Source organism: Dipodomys ordii, unplaced genomic scaffold, assembly GCF_000151885.1.
Source record: "Dipodomys ordii isolate 6190 unplaced genomic scaffold, Dord_2.0 Scaffold113, whole genome shotgun sequence".
Taxonomy (NCBI): Eukaryota; Metazoa; Chordata; class Mammalia; order Rodentia; family Heteromyidae; genus Dipodomys; species Dipodomys ordii.
Genome location: NW_012267329.1, coordinates 1997853 through 2020802, shown reverse-complemented (window position 1 = coordinate 2020802; position 22950 = coordinate 1997853). Strand labels below are relative to the sequence as shown.

Genomic DNA, 22950 nt, shown 5'->3' with positions numbered 1-22950 from the left:
GGGGGGGAGGCAGGGAGGATTGGGGGGGGGGGGGGAGGCTGGGAAGGGATGTGAAGGGTAAACAAAGGAGGAGGCTGCAATGCTTGATAAGAAATGTACGCATTATCCTGCCCATGTAATTGTACCCCTCTGTACAGTGTGTTCACAAAAAAAAAAAAGATGTGGCACACTGTTTGCTGGTATAGTTCCTAGGCTAGAGGCGATCTGAGGCTAGCTCTTGTAGGCCTCTTTCCTTGGTACCATGCCATTGTCAGCATTCATTTGAGCACCTGACGAGACCCAAGTCCTCCCATTCCTAATGCCCTCTCCCCAACTGGACCTTGGGAGTCATTCGTGCTGGTTGCTACCAAACTAGGACTCTTGGATACTGTTTTTAAGCTCCTGAGCTCCCCAAGCTCTGGACATACATGCTTCCTCCATGCTGGTAATGTTCCAGAATGTTTTGTAGCCCAAGAACATTCTGTGTATGTTCCAAACCCTCAAGGCTGTTCCCTAAAACAGCTCCACAGTAGCAAAGAGAAAGCCTCCACTTTTTGTTTGAAGGGAGCTCCTTGCAGGGCTTGGGCGGTGACTCATCAGCCCAACCTGTCTGAATACCTCCATTACTACTAAATCTGTGCTCAGCTGGACTTGGCCTTCAAATCCAGAAATGCTGGAATGGGTATGGTCCTGATGATTGAGTCCCTGAGAATACAACAAACTCATCCTTCCTCAGAATCTACCCCCACTGCATCTCCTATCATGGCAGTGATCAGGTATTTGTGGGGGAAACCTGGACATTTTCATTTAGTCCCCTCCTCCTTGGTATCCTGCCAATTCCACTTTCCTCGTGGCTTTGACTGGTCCCTTGTCCTTCTGCCATGATCGAAGCTCCAATTGGAGTCACTGTACAACTCACCTGATCAACTGCACCAGCCTAATAAGGGAGATCTTGGAAGACAAGGCCCAAGTGTCTCAATGCATCATGGGAGGGCTTCCTGGCTGCTGGATGTGCTTTTCCCCAACCTTGTATTGGACTTCTCCCCAAATCCATACCTTTTGTTAAAACTACGTCAAACTCCTTTCAGTTTTCTGGACTCATGTACATAATCTCAGGGCTCCTGCACTTAGAACAAATTCTGGGTCTACATGTCTTCTCCATGCTTCTATAGCAGGCTACAGAAGTCAGCCATGCTTCTAACCTAGCTCTGGCTCTATGTCCTCCATGAAGCCTCTTCCACCTCCCTTCCCCCTGAACCTTCCCAGTGAGCCCAGCTAGCTTGGTGCTATTCATTCTGGGTCTTCTCTAGCTCACAGTGCACAGTGCACTGTGGGAGAGGGAGCTGGCAAGCCTCTTTTGTAATGAAGTCACCTTGAGTGGGCTACAATCATACCCATGGCAACCAGAGACATCTCAAGAGGACATGAGGCACAGTTCTCACAACTTACTAGGCAACTGGCAGTATCTCATATAAGTGAACATATATTTCTCATGACCCAAGAACTGCATGCCTAGGCTGATATCTAATAGAAACGTGTGCACACCAAAACCTATATTCCAGTGCTTTCTAAAACACAATGTTTAAAACCTTCCAGCTAGAAACATACCAATCACCCACCAAAAGTAGAATGGATGAATAGCTTGAGGTATAATTGTATATTGTTATACAGCAATAAAAAACAAATTAGTTAGCTCAATAAAAATACATTTCACAATGCCAGACATGGTGATATCTGTCTATAAATCCAGCACTCAGAAGTCTGAGACAAGAAGATGGAGAGTTCAAGCACATCCTTAGCTAGAACAAGATGCTCTAAAAAAAGTCTCACAAATGCAATGCTGAATAAAAGGAATCCAGACAAACAAATATTGACATCATTGTATTTATAAAAACCTTCTGAGCCAGGAGTGGTGGCTCACACCTGTAATCCTAGCTACTCAGAAGGCTGAGATTTGAGGATCACAGGTCAAAGCCAGTCCAGGCAGGAAAGGCTGTGAGACTTTTATCTCCAATAAGCCACTCAGAAAACCATAAGTGGTGCTGTAGCTCAAGTGGTAGAGAGCTAGTCTTGAGCTGAAGAGCTGAGGGAGAGCGCCCAGGCCCAGAGTTCAAGCCCCATGACTGACAAAAACAAAAACAAAAAAACAAAACTTGAAAAAAAAAACTTTCTGAAATGAAAGCCTGGGACTAAAGTCCTGACTGAGGTCAGGAATGTGGTTCCCTTTGTAGAGAAGGTGGGAAAATGATTGGCAGGAGACAAAAGAGGAGGCTTCTGTGTGCTGTTAGGGGCTTATTTCCTAACTTCAACATACTCCAATTACTTCCTGTTGCTGAGAACTCACCTCAGAATGAGGGCCACCACCTCCCTTACACTGGACAGCAGGCTTCTTAAACATGGCCAAGGAATCAGCACATTCGGAAGCCAAACCTGACTCCATGCTTCCATGACCATCCATAGTATTATGAGCTGCCCTTTTAGAACCTGTCATCCCTTTTGGGTCCCCATGCTGTTCCTCAAAGCCTGGTCTTTTGGAGTCAGAGGCATTCCCTGTGATACTTGCTCCAAGCAAAGCCAAGTCAGTCCATCACACCTCTAGCCCAGGTTCCCATAGCTCTGTGTCAACATTGTAGCCCCCAAGCCAGAGCACATCTGTGGCCAAACCTAAGCTGAGCTGTGTCACTGATGCTCCTTAAGTAGACCTGTGGCCAGTCTCCATTGGCCCCTCCAAATGGTGCTGCTAGCCTAGTCATCTGTCTGTTGGAGATGGCTGGGAGCAGTGCTCAGGCAAGGGGAGCAAAACCAGCCTAAGTTGGTCCCACTGGATATCTGAGGCCGGAAGGGGATAGTGCTAACCCAGGACTTCTCTTTTGGTGTCAACTGCAAGTCTGACACAAGCCTTTCTGCCTCTGATTTGACTAGAGGGTCACTGGATACTTCCTGTCCTGATTCCTGGGAGGATGAGTAGAGGGACTGATGGGAAACTCCTTCATCAGCTATGAAGCAGCAATTGGAGATGAGCTGGCTTCTTGCATTAGTGCATAGAATGGGGGCTGGAGCACATGCCCCATCCATGCTGCAGAAGATTCTGGCTGCTCAGCACACCCTCATAGCCCAGGCCAGGTGAGGATGCTTCATAACCTGTGGATCACTGGAGCTTGGACAAGCTTGTCTAACACAGAGGTAGCCTCAGCTTCTTCCTTTCCCACCATCTACATTCTCAGCCTTCCTCGGGCTCCTTGCCAAGGTGAGAGGGGGGAGGAGAAAGCAGAGGTCTCTGAGAAGTAAAGCCTCTTTCAGAGATTCAAAGCCTGACATTTCCCAGGCCCTCTTATGCCTCCCATGCCCTCTGTACCAGACACACAGGAAGTGTGTAATCCTGTGGCAGAAACAGCCAGTGTGGCCTCTTACAAGGATGTGGAAGAAGTGTCTGGAAGCCAAGAGCAGGGCTGGTGGGTGGAAGGGACACAGCTACAATGAGAATGTCTCAGTTGGCCCTGGAAGGTAAGGGATGTGGCCAAGAGCTTCCTCTCCTGAGGCTGAGAGATGAGCATCTTTTGGTTTTGGGGGGGGGCCTGGATGCTCCTTGAGCATCTGGGGGGGTTAAGGGAGGAGTGGTAGAGCTGGCACAGGCCACAAGCACTGCCCTGGTCTGACCTCTGCATCTCTTCCTGAGCAGATGCTGAGATCACTACCTCTCACTGGAAAAACTTCATTCACCAAACTTGCAAAGAGGCCTTCCTTTCCTCCGCACAACAACTTCATTCACTGCCCTTGTGAGCATCTATATCTCTACCTGTTGGCTAAGCAGTGAAGCTAACACTTGTGGTAGCTGGTGATTGTTTGCTATTTGCCTATGGTAAATATGCTTTCCAGACTGAACCCACATAGCCCTGAGAGGTTAGGATAGAAAGAATCCACAGCCGAAAGCAGATGGGAGGCTTGTCCAGGAACCCTTGGTCAGTAAGTGATAGAGCCAGGCTGAGAGCTTGGGGTGGGGGTTCCTTACATTTGTCTCCTCATAGTTCTCTACAGGAATAAGTAGCCAGTGCCACCCCATCGTATCTCCCACTCCATGCTTCTCTTTGAGATCCAAAATGAGGAAGATGGTGGTACCCAAGGCTGAAGAAGAAGGGCATCCCAATGAACAAGAGCCTGGTCTGTTCTCTTTGATGTCTCTCTTTAGAGACCAGGATTCATTCATTTTTCCACCATGCAAACACTGAATGAGTGCTCACTGTGTGCCAGGTTGCTCGGCTCTCATTTACTGCAGGTATGAGTGACTAAACAAGAGAAAAATTTTGCTTTTGTGGGGACTATGCTCTAGGAGGGAGAACAGATAATAGATTGGCATGCTGTGATAGGAGGTAAATTGCACATAAAATTGTGGATCTGAAGAGGAGTCTCAGGAATGCTGCGAGCAAGGGGCAGGCAGCAGTTGCAAGAGGTGGTCAGTCCAAGATGAGGGCTAGGTAAAGACATGGTTACTCAGGGGTTAACTGGGGAATTCCCATGTTTTAGCACAAAGATCCTGCACTAGCAGATGGCTTGAGGTGGTCAGGGGATCCCTGTATATTGAGTGGAGTGCAGGCATGGGGAAAGAGGGAGACACTGGGATCCAAAGGGTAGGGCTGGCTGATGTGGTCTTGTGGGCTACTGAACAGATGCTGGTTTTCACTTGAGTGATACGTTAGCCCACTGCCATGTCTGCTTGACATATGAACCAGACTGCTCTGGAAGCTGAGTTGGATTAGAACATGGGAGGCAGGAAGGAAGGAAGAAAGGAAGGAAGGACAGGAGGGAGGGAGGGAGGGAAGAAGGAAGGAAGGAAGGAAGGAAGGAAGGAAGGAAGGAAGGAAGGAAGGAAGGAAGGATGGCAGGTATAGCTGTTAAAACTGGAGGGCAAGCCCACAGCCTCTCCAGCCCCCTGTCCTGGGGCTGGGACAGACTGCTAAGTCTAGACTGCTCTGTCCCCTGGGCAGGGTTACCATCACTTGATTTACTAGGCAGTCAAATTATTTGTGAGATACTTACAACTATAGGATCTGGAAACACACAATACTTTTAATTAAAGAATTTAAATAAGGGCAATTAAACCTGGCAGGAGAGAAGCCACACACACACACAGAGCTTAATTGGAATAGAAACCAAATTAAGTATGGAAACAGTAGTTTTAAAAAGTTGAATGTATAGAATTAAGAATGCTAATAATAATTCCTATATCTGGGTGCGTACCCCTCAGCCTCCCTTCTTCTGCACCCCTCTGTGAGGGTGACTGCAGAATTGGGGAACACACAACCTTGTTCCAGGCCTTGGCCACGTGGCCCCAGGGTGAATGAACCACTCTAGGTTTCATCTTCTCATTTGTAGGGGACAGAGAGATCAACTTAGGGGTACTCAATTCACATCTTCGCATGCAGAACTGCTGCATGCCAGGACATGTGGAAGTCCCAGTCTATGAACACCTCAGGGCATATATCCCAGATTATTTCTCTGCCTCAGTTTCCCCAAATATGTGTTGGTGGCAGCTAAGCATGACAAGTGTGCTATCAGCAAACTATCTCTACCCCTCCTGGGGATAATGGGTAGGTATATTGATTGGAAAGGAGTTGAGAGCTTGGAAAATGGTCAATCATTAGGCCTGAAATGAGGCCTGAAAGTGCTCTTTTTTAAGTTCCGAGGTGCTGTTGGGCTGGTAGTGCCGGTCCGAGACCACCCATGGAGGACCACATAGAAGCTGTGACACTCAGGAAAGACTTGGGCCCACAGGTCATTTGCACCTTAGGTGGAGCTTGCAGATCTGTGTGTGAGTTCAGCCTGTGTGTGTGCTGAACCCAAAGTTCTGAAGATGTCTCTGTTTTTTTCATAGCTCCCAATGCCACCATCCTTGCTAATTAAAATTTCCACAGGCAAGCAGCCCTATGGGTCTTGGGCTCAGTTGTTTCCAGGTTAAGCAGTTAATGATTAGTAAGCAAATACTTCAAAGCATGGTTGGGATGATCAGGCTGGTTAAAGAAACCCCAAGATTAAGTCTTTTGTAGAGTAAAATGGTCTTTCTGTATAATGAATATTCAACACCCCATTGATTGGTTCAATCAGCACTTTGGTGTTTTCCTTCTTAAAGAGAACTCACTTATGCCTAAAAATCTCCCTGGTATTCTCTGTGAGTCACTGGCTGGGTGGTGATGGGGGTAATCACATCAAATGTCTGAGGGCTGATGAAGACATATGGAGATAGCAGGATGGCTTGAGGTTGCTGAGAAGGTGGGGATGCAGCCAGTTCACATCTACCTGAGCTTTACTTAGCAGGACCCCAGCCTCAAACTCCATGCAGGATGAAAGTCAACCCCACAACTGTGTTTAAAGCACCGACAAAGGGTCTGAATTCCCAGACCTGACTTTCATTACTTAACCTCCATGCCTCAGTTTCCTCGTCTGTGAAATAGAGATAATATTGGTAAGTGCCTTATAGCACCATCAGGGTTATTAAGTAATGCTTGTAACAAGCTGCAGCAGTGCTTGGTGCATAGTAAACATCACAGAAGTGCCCGGTACATTGCAGCATCTCAGCCAGTTCTGCGTTGCTGAGCTGTCACACAGGTCTTGTCCTGGGTTTTGTGAAATGAGAAGGAACTGCTATCATCTAAAAATAAGAAAACATTTAGAGCCTAAACAAAGCTTTGTCAGTCCCTAAAAACTGGTCAGTTCTAGCCCCTTCTGATGACATGGAAGTGAAAAGCTGTTTTGAACCACCACCATAATGGGATGCCCGATTATAGCCTTCTCTCAGCACAAAAGGCTCTTGCAGTTGGACTTGCTGACAGCACTCTGGGATTGCAGCGGGAGAAAGTCAAGCGCTCCTCCTCCCTGCGTGAGGGGAAATTCTTTGGCAGGATTAGTGGTGCTCCTTGGGAAATGTACTCGGCAAATAGGTTTGTTTTTGCATGGGTTAGCCATCTTGCATCAAATGATCAAATTAGACCCCATAAGTCAGAGCCAGTCATCCTGCGACAGGCAGGCTTGGCTCTGAGCTTCATCCACCCTCTTCCAGGCAAGGTCCACACACTCCACAAAACTCCTCTTTCCTGGCATTGACAGACATCTCCATTGCTATCCTTGACATCCCCTATTTGGAAAATGCACAAATGCTGCTCAGAGAATAAGTGAAGCACAGGCCTGATGCCAGAAGTCCGCCCCAGGCCCGTGGCCTCCCAGCCAGACCTTGCCAACACGGACCACAAAGAGCTCAGAGTGAGAGTTACTGTGAAAGTAGGAATATTCTGACATTCTATCAAATCCACCTGCTTGGTTTTAAATTTCATACAAACTGTTCTCCACTGCATACAGCATGTATATCTGTTTAGCTCAGAAGATGTCCACTTCCTTCCCCGAAAGATGAAGTTAGAGGGAGAAGTACGTGCTTACAGGATGGTGGTGATGTGAATGATGATGATGATGATGATTTTGCAGTGAGCATTCATACGTCTGTAAACCGTCAAAGGTAGGGGTTTGTCTTTGGGCTTCCTACAAACCTAATAGGCACATTTTGATTAAGATTTGTAAAACTTTTCACCAGATACTGGTGCCATAATCCTAGCTACTTAGGAAGCTAAGATCTGAAGATCACAGTCTGAATTCACCCCAGACAGGATAATCTTTAGGACTCTTATCTCCAATTAACCAACGAAAAGGTAGAAGTGGAGCTGTGGCTTAAGTGGTAGAACTGTAACCTTGAGTAAAAAAAGCTAAAGGGTAGTGCCCAGGCCCTGAGTTCAAGTTCCAGGACCAGCACCATTTTTTTTTAAAAATAAGGACTCCATTTGTCCACTAGGACTCTAGGTGCCTCCTCTGTCCCGAGCTTCTGTTCAGTGTGAGAGCTCTGGAAAGTGTGCACGGCAGCATCACCTTCCAACCTATTGGCTGATAGAAGGGAAGGGCACAAGGTGGAGTAATGGGTAAGGGATTCCATGAAACTGAGATGAAGACTCTCATATAAGGAGTTGAAGTCATTCTTTGTGTTTGAGCTGGCTAAGTGGGACATGTAGATGGAAAAATAAAATTTCTTGGGGGGGTGCAATCTAATTTCAAGACCTTAGAATGTTAGAATTTCAAAACTGGCAAACTTTAAAGCCATGCAGTCCAACTCCATGCAGAACTGTGAGACCAGTGATGGGCTGCTGATCCCTGAGCCTGGCCTCTCCCAGAGTCTCCAACTTCATAGACAACTTTGGCAGTGAGAAGGCAGCTGTAGATTTCCCTGCTCTGGTCCCACCCCAGATCTACATGGGCCCAGCCTGCTCAGTCTCATACAAGGCTGCCTTTCAAATACTAAAATGGAGCTCACTGGTCTTTCTGGTCTTCAATAGGCCTTATTCCGTCCACTATACATGTGAATCCATAGGCAGGTCATGAGGAACTTGGAACTTGGTGAACACACGTCACTAAGCCTTCCAAGAGAGAGTCCCTTCTGAGTCCCACCTCTGAGAAGAGGATTCTAGCATTTGAAATCATGGAGGTAGAGGAGGTGAGTCTCCTTGCCAGTGAGGGGCAGGGCATGGCTTTGCTCCATTGGTGTCCTGCTATCAACTTCTTCTCCACGTATATCTGACATCTGCTGCCCCCTCCCTCCACTAAACCAGGGGTCAGGTGTCAAATGCGTCTTCCACTAGCACTGTATCACAGACTCAAGACTCTTCCAGACCTCAGGAACTCCCAGAAGACTGAAAGAAATACTCAGAGCATATGGATTTACAACCCCATTAAGTACTTGGTTTGGGGAATTCTTTAAGAGAAATCATGGAAGTAAAGAACTACCACCTTTTGTATTAATGAGGTTCCACGTAGAGATGGGTGTGTTGCTTGAGCTGAGGGATTAATAACCCCCAGTGACACCACTTAATCCAACACTGACCAATAGACCACAGAAATGTCTCTCAGAGTCCTCCCCACTTGCTACGTGGCTATGGCTATCAAGTCCCCCTACCTCTCCTATGGAAGATGGGGCAGCCTTTTCCCTAGTTTGATTCATCCCTAGCCTTTTCTAATCCACCCTGCCCACTGCTACAGAGGGGTTACAATTACATGGGCAAGATAATGAGCACATTTCTTATCAAGCATTGTTGCCTCCTCCTTTGTTTCCCTTCCCATCCCTTCTCCCCTCCCTTGGTCCCCCTCCCGCCAAAGTTGTAAAGTTCGTTTTTTGACATAACGTCTTGTACATTTTGTTGTTGCAATGGGTCCACCTGTATCCCTATTTAAACAATTTAATTTGTTTTTTCCCTTCCCCTCCACAAATTATACAACATCAAATACAGTGAAAGCAGGGGTTATACTGTGGGGGAGGGACATACAAAGCAACAAAGAAATAATCTTATAAATATGTTAGAAACAATAGCAAGAAAGAAAAAAAACATTTGAGTCCTTATCTTGGGGTTCATTTCACCTAACATCAATTTATCTGATCTGACTGTTTCTGCTTGTTTCAGACATACACTAATTATTGCAAATAAGGGAAACCATGGGACCTATGTTTCTTTGGGCCTGGCTTACTTCACTTAATATATTTTTTTCCAAGTCTTTCCATTTCCTAACAAATGGGGCAATGTTATTCTTTCTGATGGAGGCATAGAATTCCATTGTGTATATATACCACATTTTCTTGATCCATTCATCTACTGAGAGGCATCCAGGCTGGTTCCATATCTTAGCTATGGTAAATAATGCTGCAATAAACATAGTTGTTCTGGTAGCTTTAGTATGGTCTTGTTTGTGATCCTTTGGGTAAATGCCCAAAAGTGGGATTGCTGGGTCATAGGGGAGCTCTATGTGGAGTCTTTTGAGGAACCTCCATACTGCTTTCCAAAGTGGTTGAACAAGCTTACACTCCCACCAGCAATGCAGTAAGGTTCCCTTCTGTCCACATCCCCTCCAGCATCTGTTGTTATTAGAGTTCTTGATTCTAGCCTTTCTAACTGGGGTGAGGTGGTATCTCAATGTTGTTTTGATTCGCATTTCTTTTATGGCTAGGGAAGTTGCGGTTGTGGTTTCGATGTGGTTTGTTTCCCAAGGGTTCATGTGTTGGAGGCTGAGTCCTCCTCAGTGTGGTGGTGTTTGGGGTGGTGAGTCCTTTAGGAGTCCTTTAGGAGGTGGAGCCCAGAGGGAAGCCGTTAGGTCACTGAGGGCCTTGCCCTCTGAAGGGATTACTGTAGCTCTCCTAGGACTTTAAGTTAGTTCTCATGAGAGCAACTCGTTGTGGAAGAGAACCTGAGCCTTGAGTCATGCTCTGGCTTTCTTCCTCACACCAGAATGCCCTGTCTCTTGTCATGGGGATCCCATTCCTTATTATGCCTTCACCAGAGCTAAGCTAATGCCAGTGCCATGCTCTTTAACCACCCAAACTATAAATCACATGAAAATATTTTCTTTATTTCTTTATAAGTACCCAGCCTCAGGAATATAGTCATGGAAAATGGGTCAGTGCAGAAATCTATGATTTATAAGATTCTCCTTAATACCTCCTCTTGCTTTAAAGTGAGGCTCAGACTTCTTGGTATGTCTGTAACAACTCCCTACCCCCAACACCATCTATTGGTCAGCTGTACCCATCTGCCTCTTAGGTTCTATCTTCCACATACTCCAGGGCGGACTGTAAATTTCACCCACACCAAAGAGTGAATTCATGTCTCAAATATCCTCTATTCTTTTATTGCCTTTACCTACGCAGATCATCTACTTGAGGTATTCTTCCTTCTTGTGCCTGGGAACAGTCTCTCCAACTTTCAAGATTCAGATCAAATAAGCTGTGCATATGAAGCTGTCCCTGAAGTCTGTGGAAGGAGCCTGTCCCCGCAGCTGCCAGAACACCGCACACCACTGTTTCTGCTCACATCAGCCTGTTTTGTTGTGTGTTTACATGCCCATGAGCTCCTTGAGGGCAGAGGCTGAGGCTGATTCATATCTGTGTCCCTCCTGCCAAACCCCCATGCTCAATAAATGTTTGATGAATGACTGAAGGAAAGAATGTTCATCATCGGAAAATTGCTCATCAGAGCCCCGTACATCACAGTTGCCAGGAGATGTTTTCATCAAATGTGGCTTCTGGGTGTTGGTATCTAACACTGTCCTGGTTCTGCCTGAAGCATTAGAAATTCAGAATAGCTCGCAGGGGTTAGAGGACAGGCATTTTATTTGTTAAACATAAAATCAGGAAAGGAAAGTGAACACTAAGATATGCAAATGCATATCTACAAGAATCACACTAGATGATTTTGAAATTCAGTCTGAATGGCTGTGGAGCTTAATTGTGGTCCTCAGGAGAGTAAATAACACAGCGTAGAACCAGAAAGGAGATTTGAAGTGAACCCAGTGAAAGTTCCTTCCTGCCCAGCATCTATAGCAGATCATTAGAGTCGGTTGGATTCCTACGTACTTTGCAGAGACTAAAACCTGTTGCAAGAAAATTAGCTCAAGATTTTAATCATGTAAAAGGCTCCAGGCTTCCTCTCTGAACAGCACGCCTTTATCAATGAGGGTTTGAGGACAGATTCCAGGTCACTTGATAAAGACTGATCCTTTTGTATTAAGCAAAAACTGCAATGCGTTAATTATTAAACACCAAATGAGAGCGGCTACTCTGAGCTTGCAACTTAGGAATTTAAAATGATTATTTCCAAACAGTTCCCTTTGGTAGAGAGATCAAAGCTGTAGTTGCCAAAGCATGCTGGGAGTTTTAATTAGATGTATGGCCAAGTAACTGAAAACTGCCCAAGCATCAGAGTGCCACCTTCTACCTCTGACTCCCATTCAAGTGGGAAGCCTTTGGGGCAGGCTGTTCACCCAAGATTAAGAAAGAAGCTGGGAACTGGGTTTTGAGGAGTCTCTGCTGTAGTTGAAGCACAAAGACAGACACAGCTCTGTTGATTCCTCTGCCTTTGGTGGAGCAAGGCCTTTTTCTGAGGGGTGAGGCATTTAATTCTATGAGAATTATTATTTCTATCTGAGGGACACTAAGTCCCCAGAATCTCAGATGGTTGGCTGAAGAGCCCAGAGCCCACTCCCTACCTTCCTCCTACAGGACACTTGCCAGCCCATATCCTCTAAGCCTGAGTTTTAGGAGTGAATGGCTAAACTTTCAAAACCTATATTCTAGCTCCTGCTAAGTCTTCATCTTCTTTCCCTTTCTACCCTTCTATCTCCTTGTCTACCCTAGCTCCACCAGTCTTCTAAGAGTGGGCTTTTAAAAACCTAAACCTAAGTATGGCTTAGGTGGCACATTCTCATCTCTCAACCAAGTCCACCAGGCCTCATGTCCTCTGTGACCTGGGCTGACCCTCCCAGGCTCTTCTCCACTGCTCCCCAACACGACACTGAGTGTGATGACATTGCCCAGGTTTTGACATGCACCATTCTTCCCTGGAACAGCTTTCATACCTCCTGAATGGAGCAGGCTCCTGCACACTCAGAACATCCCGGGTTAGTGAACTACCCTGTTTTCTGACTAGCTTTGTCCCGTTCCTGTTCCACCAGCCCCAATTCCCTGAACTACCCTATTCTCAGTCCCCAGATGGAAGCTGAACACTAGCAGGCCTGGCTAAAGGCAGCATGGAACATCCCCCATAACATATGATATGAATGCTAGAGACCCTGATGTTTCAGGCACAAATAGTATCTTACTCCAGTGAAGTCAGCCTTGCTCACTTCTTGGACTGGGTGAGGGATGATCTCCTCACCAGACTGTGAGTCTGGTCTCACTTGGCTCAAGCCAGGAAGCTGCAGCCATTCTTCCTCAGTAAGAGCCTAAGTGTCATTCCTAACCACACCTCCAGGTCTCACTCTGTCAGTTTGAGAGAGGAAGAGGGGCTGCTTCCAGAATTCTGTCATGAACAACCACTTCTGGTTTTCTAGCAGTTAATTGTGGATAAGAGTCTCACAGACTTTCCTATCCCAGCTGGTTGTGAATCGTGATCCTCAGATTTCAGCCTCTTGAGTAGCTAGGATTACAGGTGTGAGCCACCAGTGCCTAGCTGTTATTTTGTTTTTTTTTTCTTCCTTTGTCACTGTTTTTGTTTTCTGTACCTTTTGTCTTGTATGTAAGTTTATCTGTTTGGGAGAGGGTAAGGGGAGCATAGACATGGTGAGACAAAGGGTGAACAAATGCAACAAATGCAGCAGTGATACTCACTAGACACTATGTTGAAAATGAACTACACAACTTATGGGAGAGGGAGATAAGGAGAGAAAAACTGGGAGAAAATGAGGGAGAAGGTGACACTGTTGAAAAAGAAATGCACTTATGATCTGACGTACATAACTGTAACCCCTCTACACATCACCTTTACAATAACAAAAATAAAATACAAGATTACAAAAAAAATCCCATGAAAAACCCTGGTCCTAATGATTAGACTCCCTGGGGCAGGGAGGACTAGAGGGAAGGGGCAAAGGTTCTCCTTCTTGGGCATCATTTTGTAAGGGAGATACAGCAGCCAGTGAAGAGTGAGATATCAAATAGGAGCCCCTGAATTACGGAGACCTAATAAAGTAATGTTCCATCATCACTAGTGTAGGGTCTCTCCACTATAGATGACCTCAGACATAGTCCTATGAAGAAATTTCACCCCTAGAGACTCTATACTGGGAGGAAGGCACATGAGCCACAGACCAGAGGCCAAGCACTATCTTAGCTGGGACACTGGTGGGACTTTATCTCATGAGAGGGTACTTGTGGAGAGAAGACTCAAAGGCTTGAAGCTAGGATGAACCAAGTTCAAATCCCAGCTCTATCCCTTTCTATGTGACATTGGCAAGGGACAGACGACTCCCCTCTCTGAACCTCAGTTCCCTTAAAGGTTAAATGAAATAATAATAACCTCGAGTGGTAGAAGGCCTTCCTAGCGAGCAGAAGGCCCTGAGTTCAACCCTAATATCATCAAAATAATGATAAAGTAATAACTTTCTCCTCCCCCCGCCCCAGCCTGGCCCCTGTGGCTACTCTAGGAGCGTGGTGCTGAGCTGTCCCTGGCTCAGGGCGGTTACCTGAGAGAACTGCCAGTGGAGTTTCATCCTCTTGGCTTTGGCGTAGCTGCACTCGATGAGCCGTGGGCGGCTGTTGACATCCACCAGGCACCGGTTGTCATCGTCATCGATCGTGGGGCTCAGGACGCCCACGTGGATCTGCTGGCTGCTTGTGTAGTACACATTCTGAGGGGAAAGGAAAGCGGGGAGAAAGAGCTGAAATATCATCTGGAGAGATGGAGGGAACATAGCTGCCATCACCAGACAGCTGTTAAAGAGGTCTCAGTGGAAGATCCTAGATTGTCAAATCTTTTTGTTACAGAGGAAAAGAAACCTTTTACATCATGATCTAGTATAGCACGCGGTCCTCATCTATAATTAAACAAAAATTTCAAGGAATAACAGCTACCTTTTCTTTTTTTTATAATCTGTACATTGCAAAACATTGGCCATAGCTTTAAAATTTGATTGCATCCATCGTTTAAAGAGTACCTTGTGAACCCATTATGTGTAACTGACTTCCTCCATAAATATGTTGTGCCAGATACTATACTTGGCCAAGGCATGGAACTGAAAGGTTTGGGCCATGCCTTTGGGGGGAGCTCTGCGTCTCGGATGTCGAGACAAAACATCCATCCCTATGAGTCAGTGAAGAACAGGGGTGGGCAGGCTTTCCCTTAAAGGGTAAATAGCAAATATTGGTATTGGGGTGTGCTGGGGAGTCCCCAAGATCCCGGTGAGATTCAGTGATTCTCCATGAAAACTAGGATGCAGATCCTAGCTGTATTCCCAGCTATGCTCCATTACATTAAAAGGAGATCATTAAACGAGAAAAGTAGCTGAGGCCTGGCCTAGGAACTTTCACGTTGGGATGCATGAGCTTCAAGGGTTCTGCCCAAGTGGAGTCCCAGGAAGCACTCAGTTCTAGCAACAAATGTGACCATATGTGAGAATGACTGCCAGGAACTGTCAGAGCTTCAGCATCCAAGGTTTCCATTGGGTAGATCATAGAGGCAGCCTCTGCCTAGAATGTACCAAACTGCCTGGCTTCCAGACTTGACAGCGGGTGTTCAGCATGAACCATCGGGTAGCATTTATATACTAGGCTTAGGTACAGTTAGGCCTCTTCTCCTGTGTGATGGGAATCCTCTTTCTGGGATGCCAGAAAATGACCCCCCAGCAAGCAGTCCTACAAGAGGCCTTCCTGGAGGACAGGAATCAGACCTTCTACATGGATTCATTTTTGTACAGAGGCCCATTCAGTGTCTTGCTGTGGTGCCTGTACACTCACAGACAGAGCATAAACCAATACCCTTGTTCTAATAACAATTTATTTGCAGATACAGGGGCTGTCTCGTGGGCTGTAATCTGTCCCTAGTTTATAGTAAATCAAATAGTTATGCCATTAGGCATTATATCTATCCACCCAATGGACAAATAATCTCTAAGTTGAATTCTGAAGGTTCAGAGATGAGAACATAGCTGGGTGCCAGTGGCTCAAGCCTGTAATCCTAGCTACTCAGGAGGCTGAGATCTGAGGATCACAGTTCAAAGCCATTCCGGACAGGGAAGTCTATGAGGCTCTTATCTCCAATTAACCACCAGAAAACCGGAATTGGTGCTGTTGCTCAAGTGTTAGAGCATTCGCCTTGAGCTGAAATGCTCAGGTACTGTAGCCAGGTCCAGAGTTCAAGCCCAACTGACCAAAAATACCCCCAAAACAAAACCCCCAAACAGAGATGAGAACCCCATGGGTCCTGTGCTAGAAGAGCCATAGACAACGTGGGGGTCAAGCAAATAGCCTTTAGAGAACAATGGTTCTAGTTCCACTAACGTGAGAGCTGTCCTCACTTCTTCCACTCACCTAGGCCAACTCACATCTCTGGAACACTTCCTTGGAGCATGCAATAGTGCAGGGCTCTGGCATGCCACCTGAGTCTTATGCCAGGAGGTACACACACCTGCGTAGGCCTTTGGGCTAAATGCACCTTGATCACCTCCTCAGGACCGCATAGCCCTTAGCTACCTTGTATGTCAGGGCCCAAGTTTCCTGAGGCTAGGAAACATAGGCTGTGTGACAAGGATGGCCAGGGAGCCAATCATCCCCAGTCCCCACTTCTTCCCTGTCATTAGTCTGGCTCTCCTCTCCAGGGCAGGCTCCACAGGCACAAGTGGCCACCCAGGTAATAGCTGAAACCAGTTGTATCCTCTTAGCTGCTCTGAAGTGCTTGGGGAGCTGCTCTGAGAGGTGTGTGTGCACTTAACTATCTGGTACAGCTGTCACCAAAGCTGTTTATTGCTCCAGAGTCAGGGAAAATCATAATAGGGACAGACAGTTGTTTGTTATTTAAAAAGCAACAGCAAAGTGTAGCTTCACTGGTGTAAGTAAAAAGACGGCAGATCACAGAGGGAGACTCAGCAAAGAGGATTCTCTCAAGTCCTCCCGTGAACATCTCAGAGGCCCAGACAGTACTTCAATGAATCAATAAATGGGCCCAAACACACAAAAAGGGGAAATGGATTTGTGCAAGATGCCCCATTTTCAATGCTTACAGGGCCAGCAAGCACAGCTGCACTTTCTGAGCAGCAGGGAGCTTTGAAGGTTTTCAGGAGAAAGAGGTTTAGAGCCCTGGTCCTCACTGGGGTGTGATTCTTCCCAGCAGGAGTTATTTGGGATATCTGGAGAGACTTGGTTGGGGTTGTTAGTGCTTCATAGCAAATAGTTTTCTAGCGCCAAATGTCAGTTTTGCTCTTGAGGAGAAACCTCAACTTAGACTATTGATGATAATAAAAGCTGAATTCTCTTTAGTTTATACCATATTTCAGACAGGAAGTGGTCCATGTGTTTTATCTCATTTAATCATAATAAGAATCTGGAAAAGGTACAGGCTGAGTATCTGAAACTCTCAGGCCAAGTATTACAGACTACAGACTTCTTCCCTTCGGATTTTGGGCTATTTGCATACACACACACACACACACACACACACACACACAATTCATTTATGCCATATACACATGGCCTAAAAGTGAGTTTATGTCATATTTTTTTATTGTGAAAATACTGTACAGAGGGGGTTACAATTACATGGGCAAGGTAATGAGTACATTTCTTATCAAGCACTGTTGCCTCCTCCTTTGTTTCCCCATGTCATATATTTTTTTAAAAAAAACATTCTTTTAGTTTTACTGCAACCTCTCACATGAGGTGAGGTATAGAGTTTTCTATTTGTGGCATCAAAGAGTTAAGATTAGGAAATATTTTTTAATCGGGGATGTCCAATCTATATTACTATTTTTACCAATCTTGTAGATGAGGAAACTGAGTAAAATGTATCCAAAAATCACATGGTTAGTGTTTAGCAGCTGAGATTTATGTATTTGTTTATCATTGTTTAGAATCTGGGTCCTAAGATCAGGGTTTGAGCCTTCTAGGCAAGTACTCTGCTGCTTGAACCACATTCCCAGACCAGAGTCTGGGATTTAAACTGAGGTGGTCTGACTCCAGAGCCAGGCAACATCCTTCCTGTGATTCTTGTCAGAGGCTGAGGCCAGCTGTTATCCTGTCTTTGGTCATTTTACAAACCCCCAGGGTACTGAAACAACATTCCTGGACAGTCAATTCCTCCTCAGCTACAAATGATTGATTCAGCTCATTCTCTACTCAGCCGTACACCGCTCAGCAGGGCTGCAAACCCGATCTGCATTCCACTGTGATGTTTACTAGAAGAGGAGAAAACTCTCTTGCACCTCTGTGAATGAACACATCTGGATCGCAGTTCACACACCAATGGTGATGTTTGCTCTCCTCCAGGTCAGGGTCAGGAACAATTGTGAATCTAGATAGCCAGCTGTGGAGCCCTCAAGTGCACATTCCTGCCCTGTCCTTGGAGCCATAGAGCCATGGTTGGGCAGAGACTCAAGGGCAGGTGGTTCCCCTTGCTAAGTTCCTCATCTCTGGATAACATCTCCCCTGCTCCCATAGGATGCTGGTGGCCTCTGCTGCCAGTGTGGTCCAACACATTGGTGGGTCTATGTCTCAAAGAGGCTGACTTATGGCTCACCCTCCCATCACTTCCTCACAGATCTGGAAATGGGTTGGGTAAAAGAAAACAAGCTTTGCTAGGTAGGTACTTTTCATTCTCAAGGTCACATTGCATTTGTAAGGACAAGGAAACAGACTACAATGGGTTGTAAAAACAACTTGCTAAGATGCCTGAATAATCACTGCTTTCTCCCTCTGCCTGAAAGGAAACTCCTAGGAAGGCTGAATTCCTAGCAGGTTAGGACCTGCATCCCCTTCAGAGCCAGCCGTTCAGACCAACCTCTCATTCTTCAGCACTACTGGGCAGCCACAGTGCTCCACTTCCAGGCTCAGCCCTCAGTGAGGCTGGCTCAGGCAGAGCTCGGCTCCTATGGCCACCCTGATCTCATCCCCTGAGAGCCACCAAGGGCCAGGCCTGGCCCACTACCATAAATTGCTCATACTGAGCCCTGGGGGATCCAAGAAAGGGTTCAGAGGCCACTGAAGGTGGGAGGGGAGCGGTCCTAGGGTCCTGTCCCTGCTTGACCATGTAATCCTCATTTTCTTTCTTGCATTCAATTGGTTTTCATAGAATATTTTGTTTAAATAAGTTCACATAAGTTTAAATGGCTGATCATCATGGAGTAAGGCATGAATCATCCCTCCAACAAGATATAGAGGCTCAACAAGCCCTCCTTTAGCTTCTGCCTCACCAACATTTTTGCAGATATTTGGATAAGATGCTTTAACCTCCCTTCAGCTTCTACCAGACCCCACTCTCTTGAATTCTTTGACATGGAAAATTCTGATCTCTCTCTCTCTCTCTCTCTCTCTCTCTCTCTCTCTCTCCCCCCCTCCCTCTCTTGCCCTCAGTATGTGTGTGTGTGTGTGTGGACACTTGAGGAGCTGTTCTTCCTCCATAGGCCATGTTTCCTTGGCAACACTGCTGTCCCTTGGTACATAAGTGTCCTTGAGACAGGTAGAGATGCATTCTGGCCCAGCCTCCAGCATGGGGAGGCAATGGTGGTATTAAGTTGAAATTATCTTGACTCTGAAGAGTTAAGAGGAGTGGGGAGGAAAGCAGTGGGACACTCTTGAAAGAAGGTTCTAGAACTATCACAGTGGAGAAAACAACCATGCTTGCCACCAGATCATGGCATGGAGGGTCTGGGGTGCAACACTTTCTTATGGTCCTTTCTTTGAAGACCTAGAAGGGGTGGGACACAATAGAGGATCACTGCAGCCCAATGAGGCATGAGGAGCGTACTCTCCGTGGGATGGGTACACACCTGGGGTGTGTGGCAGCTTGTGAAATTTGAAGTCACATGTGCAGAGATGATTACAAAGGGTTAAAATGAGGATTTGGGCTAAGGTCATCAAAGGGAAGACTGAACTGTGAGCTGATCATGGAAGAAAAGGAAACTGAGAGCAACAAAGCAGGGAGGCTGGGAGAATGACAAGGGTGACCTAAAATGTGATCAAACTGAGGGATCCCATCCCAGCGCTACCAATAAACTAATGTCCCCAGGGGTGGGGCTATGCATGAGGATTTGAATATGCCAAAAGGAGACTTTGGGCAGCTAGGAACAAAATGTAGGAGTAGTATCTAGGGCTCCTTGAGTTAGCTGTGTTCTCCTTGTGGGGGGAAAAGCTGGATCCCTATCTTCAGAGGCATTGATTTTAAGACTCTGAGGTTGGTGGCCACGTGAGGAGAGGGTGCCGTGGCCTGGGGCAATGTTTCTCAAAGTGTGGTGCTAGCATCATCTGGAAACTTGACAGAATGAACATTTTTTGAGCCTAACCCCAGACCTACCAAGTTAGAAATTCAGAGAGAGGGGCTCAGGAGTCTGTGCAGATCTCTGACCTGGGAAAACCACCGTAGTCTAGGAAAAAGGTGGGATAGAAAGAATATGAACTTCTGGTGTCTGGGGTGTGGCTTAAGTGCTAGAGCACCTGCTCAGCAAACACAAGGCCCTAAGTTCAAAGCCCAGTACTGCCAAAAATTAAAGAAAAAGAATACAGACTTGCAAGCCAGGAAGACCTGGAGCTTTGTGAAACACTTCCACTCCACGTTCTAGCTGAAAAGCAAGCCATCATGAGCTTCAGTTTCTTTACCTGTCAACTGCAGTGGCTGGGAAATTCAGGGTAAGGACAAGACAGGTAGGGACCAGCTCTTCCTAAGAGGCCACACAAAGGCTAAGTGGAGGGGGAATTCCTTGTCCAGCCTCACAGCCTCAACCCCCTTCCCTTCTGTGGCCCCTCTCATGACTAACCAGCCAGCAGTAAGGATTCAGAGAAGGCACCAGAAATGTCAGGGGCAGAGGGAAGAAGGAGCATGCAGAGCCTTGCTTTATTAAATTTCAATTTACAGAGTGGTGACTGTGACATCCAGAATGTGCATTAGAAATGGCCTCTTTGTCCTCTTTCCCCAAGAATGAGCCGCAGGCCTCTGTGTAGACAGGGTGGGCTGATTTAAGGGCCTAGTTATTGGTCATTAACCCCTTGACACAGAGGTTCATTACTGTGCGGAGGGCCACAGTGCACAGATGCTAAATCAGGAATGAGGGCAGTCACTTCCAAAGGCTCTTTACATTCACCGCTCATAGCACGAGGGCTGTGTGGAGAAGAGGAAGCCCTGTTAGCCATTCCCAAGGAACATGCATATGCAAAGCCAGCTTTCTAGCTCAGAGATTCCTCTGAAAACCCATGTCCGTAATGGGGGTGAGCAGGTAAGGCTAAGCCCGTGAGCCCTGCACATCCCAAGGAGAAGAAATTTGTACCTGGATTCAGCCAATCAGTCAGTGAAGTCTTCACTTTAGCTCATCAAATGCCCTCAGAGGTGTTCGGTCTGAACTATGCATTGGAGAAGCAGAGAAGACCAAGGTACCTTTCCATACCCCCTAAAGAATCTGTCAGCCACATGCAGAAGAGTATGGAGAATACTCTGGGTTAGAGCAGATAGGTCTGCAATGGTCCAGAGCTGGAGCGATGATTGTTTTTACCCAGGGAGGTTCATGAGCTATGAGGTTTGACTACATCCTGGGCAGAGGACAGTCTGAGACTCCTGGCAGAGGATGCAGGATAAAACAAGCCAGAGAGGCCTGGCAACACAGTGCCCTGCAGCTATGTAGGCAGGGAGGGAGATGAGGTGAAAGCAGGGTGGGGGCTGGAGAAAACAGATACCATCCAGCCAGGCGACAGCGAGCTGTGGCTCAGACTGTGGCTCCTGCTTGTTAGCACATCTAATGAGGTTTTCAGAGACTTTTGAGTTAGAAACATCCAAGGGACCTGGAAAGCAAGGTTGCGTTAGAGGTGACTTGGGCAACATTTGCTGCAGGCCTGTCTGGACGATTCCAGCTGTGTCTGAAGAACAGCAGGAAGAAAAGCAGAGCTTTTGACCAAGGAGTCATCTTTGAACTTCAGACTGAACCAAAAAAGCTGAGCTGAACCGGGCTTCTGCTTCCCGTGGTGTACCCAGGAAAATAGCTACACAGTACCATTGCTGGGTTCATAAGTTTAACTTCCATCCATAGCTGTCCATGTCTTCAAAATGTGCTCTGGCTTGTCTTATGTCTTATTAAGTTCCTCTTTGTTTCCCCCTTACTGAGCTCTTCTACATGCTCCATTACTCATGTGAAGTGTAGCCTCATGTCTACCTTTGACCAATGTGACACACATCATTTCTGATTAGAAGTTTTAAGAGATATCATGTGATTTCCCACTTGCCTTTTGATCACTTTATTATCACAGATGAGGGGAAGGGGAAGGTTTCTTTGGTCACAGAGAAAGGTGGGGGTAACACAGAGTGGAAGCTGATCTAAAATAAACATGGAGAATGATCAAGAACAGTCCTTTTAGTTGTAAGCAACTGAGATTTGGGGAATCTCAGCCTAAACAGATCAGAAGTAGACATGAGATGCTGCCAACCCCCTACAATATGGGCCTCTCACTTGGGAGCTAAAAGGTGAGTGATGAGGAGACCATCTCTGGAGACCAGAAGGGTGATGACTACTTCCAGAGAGCAGTGAAAAGTGTCGCAAGGCCAACAAGGTGAATGAGCATGTGCTTCAGATAAAGAGCAAGCCTTTGGTACTAGGGCCACTTTTGACAAGACTCTGCAAAAAGGAGATAAGGTCAGACAACAAATGGACATGGAGCAAGACCAAGAAATGTTTGTTACTGTAAGCCACAGAGATTCTGAGGTCTTGTGCTTCTGGAGCATGATGGAACCTGAGCTGACTGAAAACCATTTGTTACGCTCCTTTCTCACATCATCACACAAGAGAAGAGCTACAAAAGGTGATGTATGCTCTTAGGAAAAGTACAGCTACTTGGGAAATATATATCAAGGTCACTGGATCTAATATTTATTAGATCAAGAAAGACTGACTCCTTGCTGAATAGAACCCCAACTGCTAAGAAAAATAAGAACAAAAACTGAAAAGTGTAATTGCATTAAATTAAAAACCTTCTGTACCACAACATAAACAATTTCCAGAATCCAAAGGAAAAGCGTTAATATACAGAGTTAATATAAAGAGTTCCAAAAATTAAACACCGAAAGATAAGTAATCCAACTAATAAATGGGCAAATGGGACAGTTTTCAAAAGAAATACAAATGGCCATACGTGGAGGTATGGCTCGAGTAGTAGAGCACCTGTCTTGAGAGAAAAGCAAAACGAGACAGCAAGGCCCTGAGTTTAAACCCTAGCTCCAGCACAAAAAAAGAAAGAAAAGAAATGCAAACAGCAAATAAATGTTGAAGAAATGTTCGACATCCTTAGCAATAAATCAATAAATCCAAACTATCATTGAGATTCCAAATAACTCCCGTCAGAATGGCTATTTTCAAGAAAGAAATAACAAATTCTGATGAGGGCATGGGGGAAAGGGCCCCTTATACACTCTTGGTGGGGATTTAAATTAGTATAGC

At 46.1% G+C, this 22950-nt stretch overlaps 1 protein-coding gene across 2 annotated transcripts in view; it reads right to left on the bottom strand.

Annotated features, from left to right (window-relative positions):
* Positions 1–22950, bottom strand: part of Galnt18 (polypeptide N-acetylgalactosaminyltransferase 18) — a 321219-nt gene that overhangs the window by 8362 nt on the left and 289907 nt on the right. For both annotated transcript variants that reach the window (XM_013028804.1, XM_013028806.1), the window contains one exon: positions 14014–14178. In XM_013028804.1, the coding sequence (XP_012884258.1) occupies positions 14014–14178 (165 nt within the window). The remainder of the gene's footprint in view (positions 1–14013; positions 14179–22950) is intronic.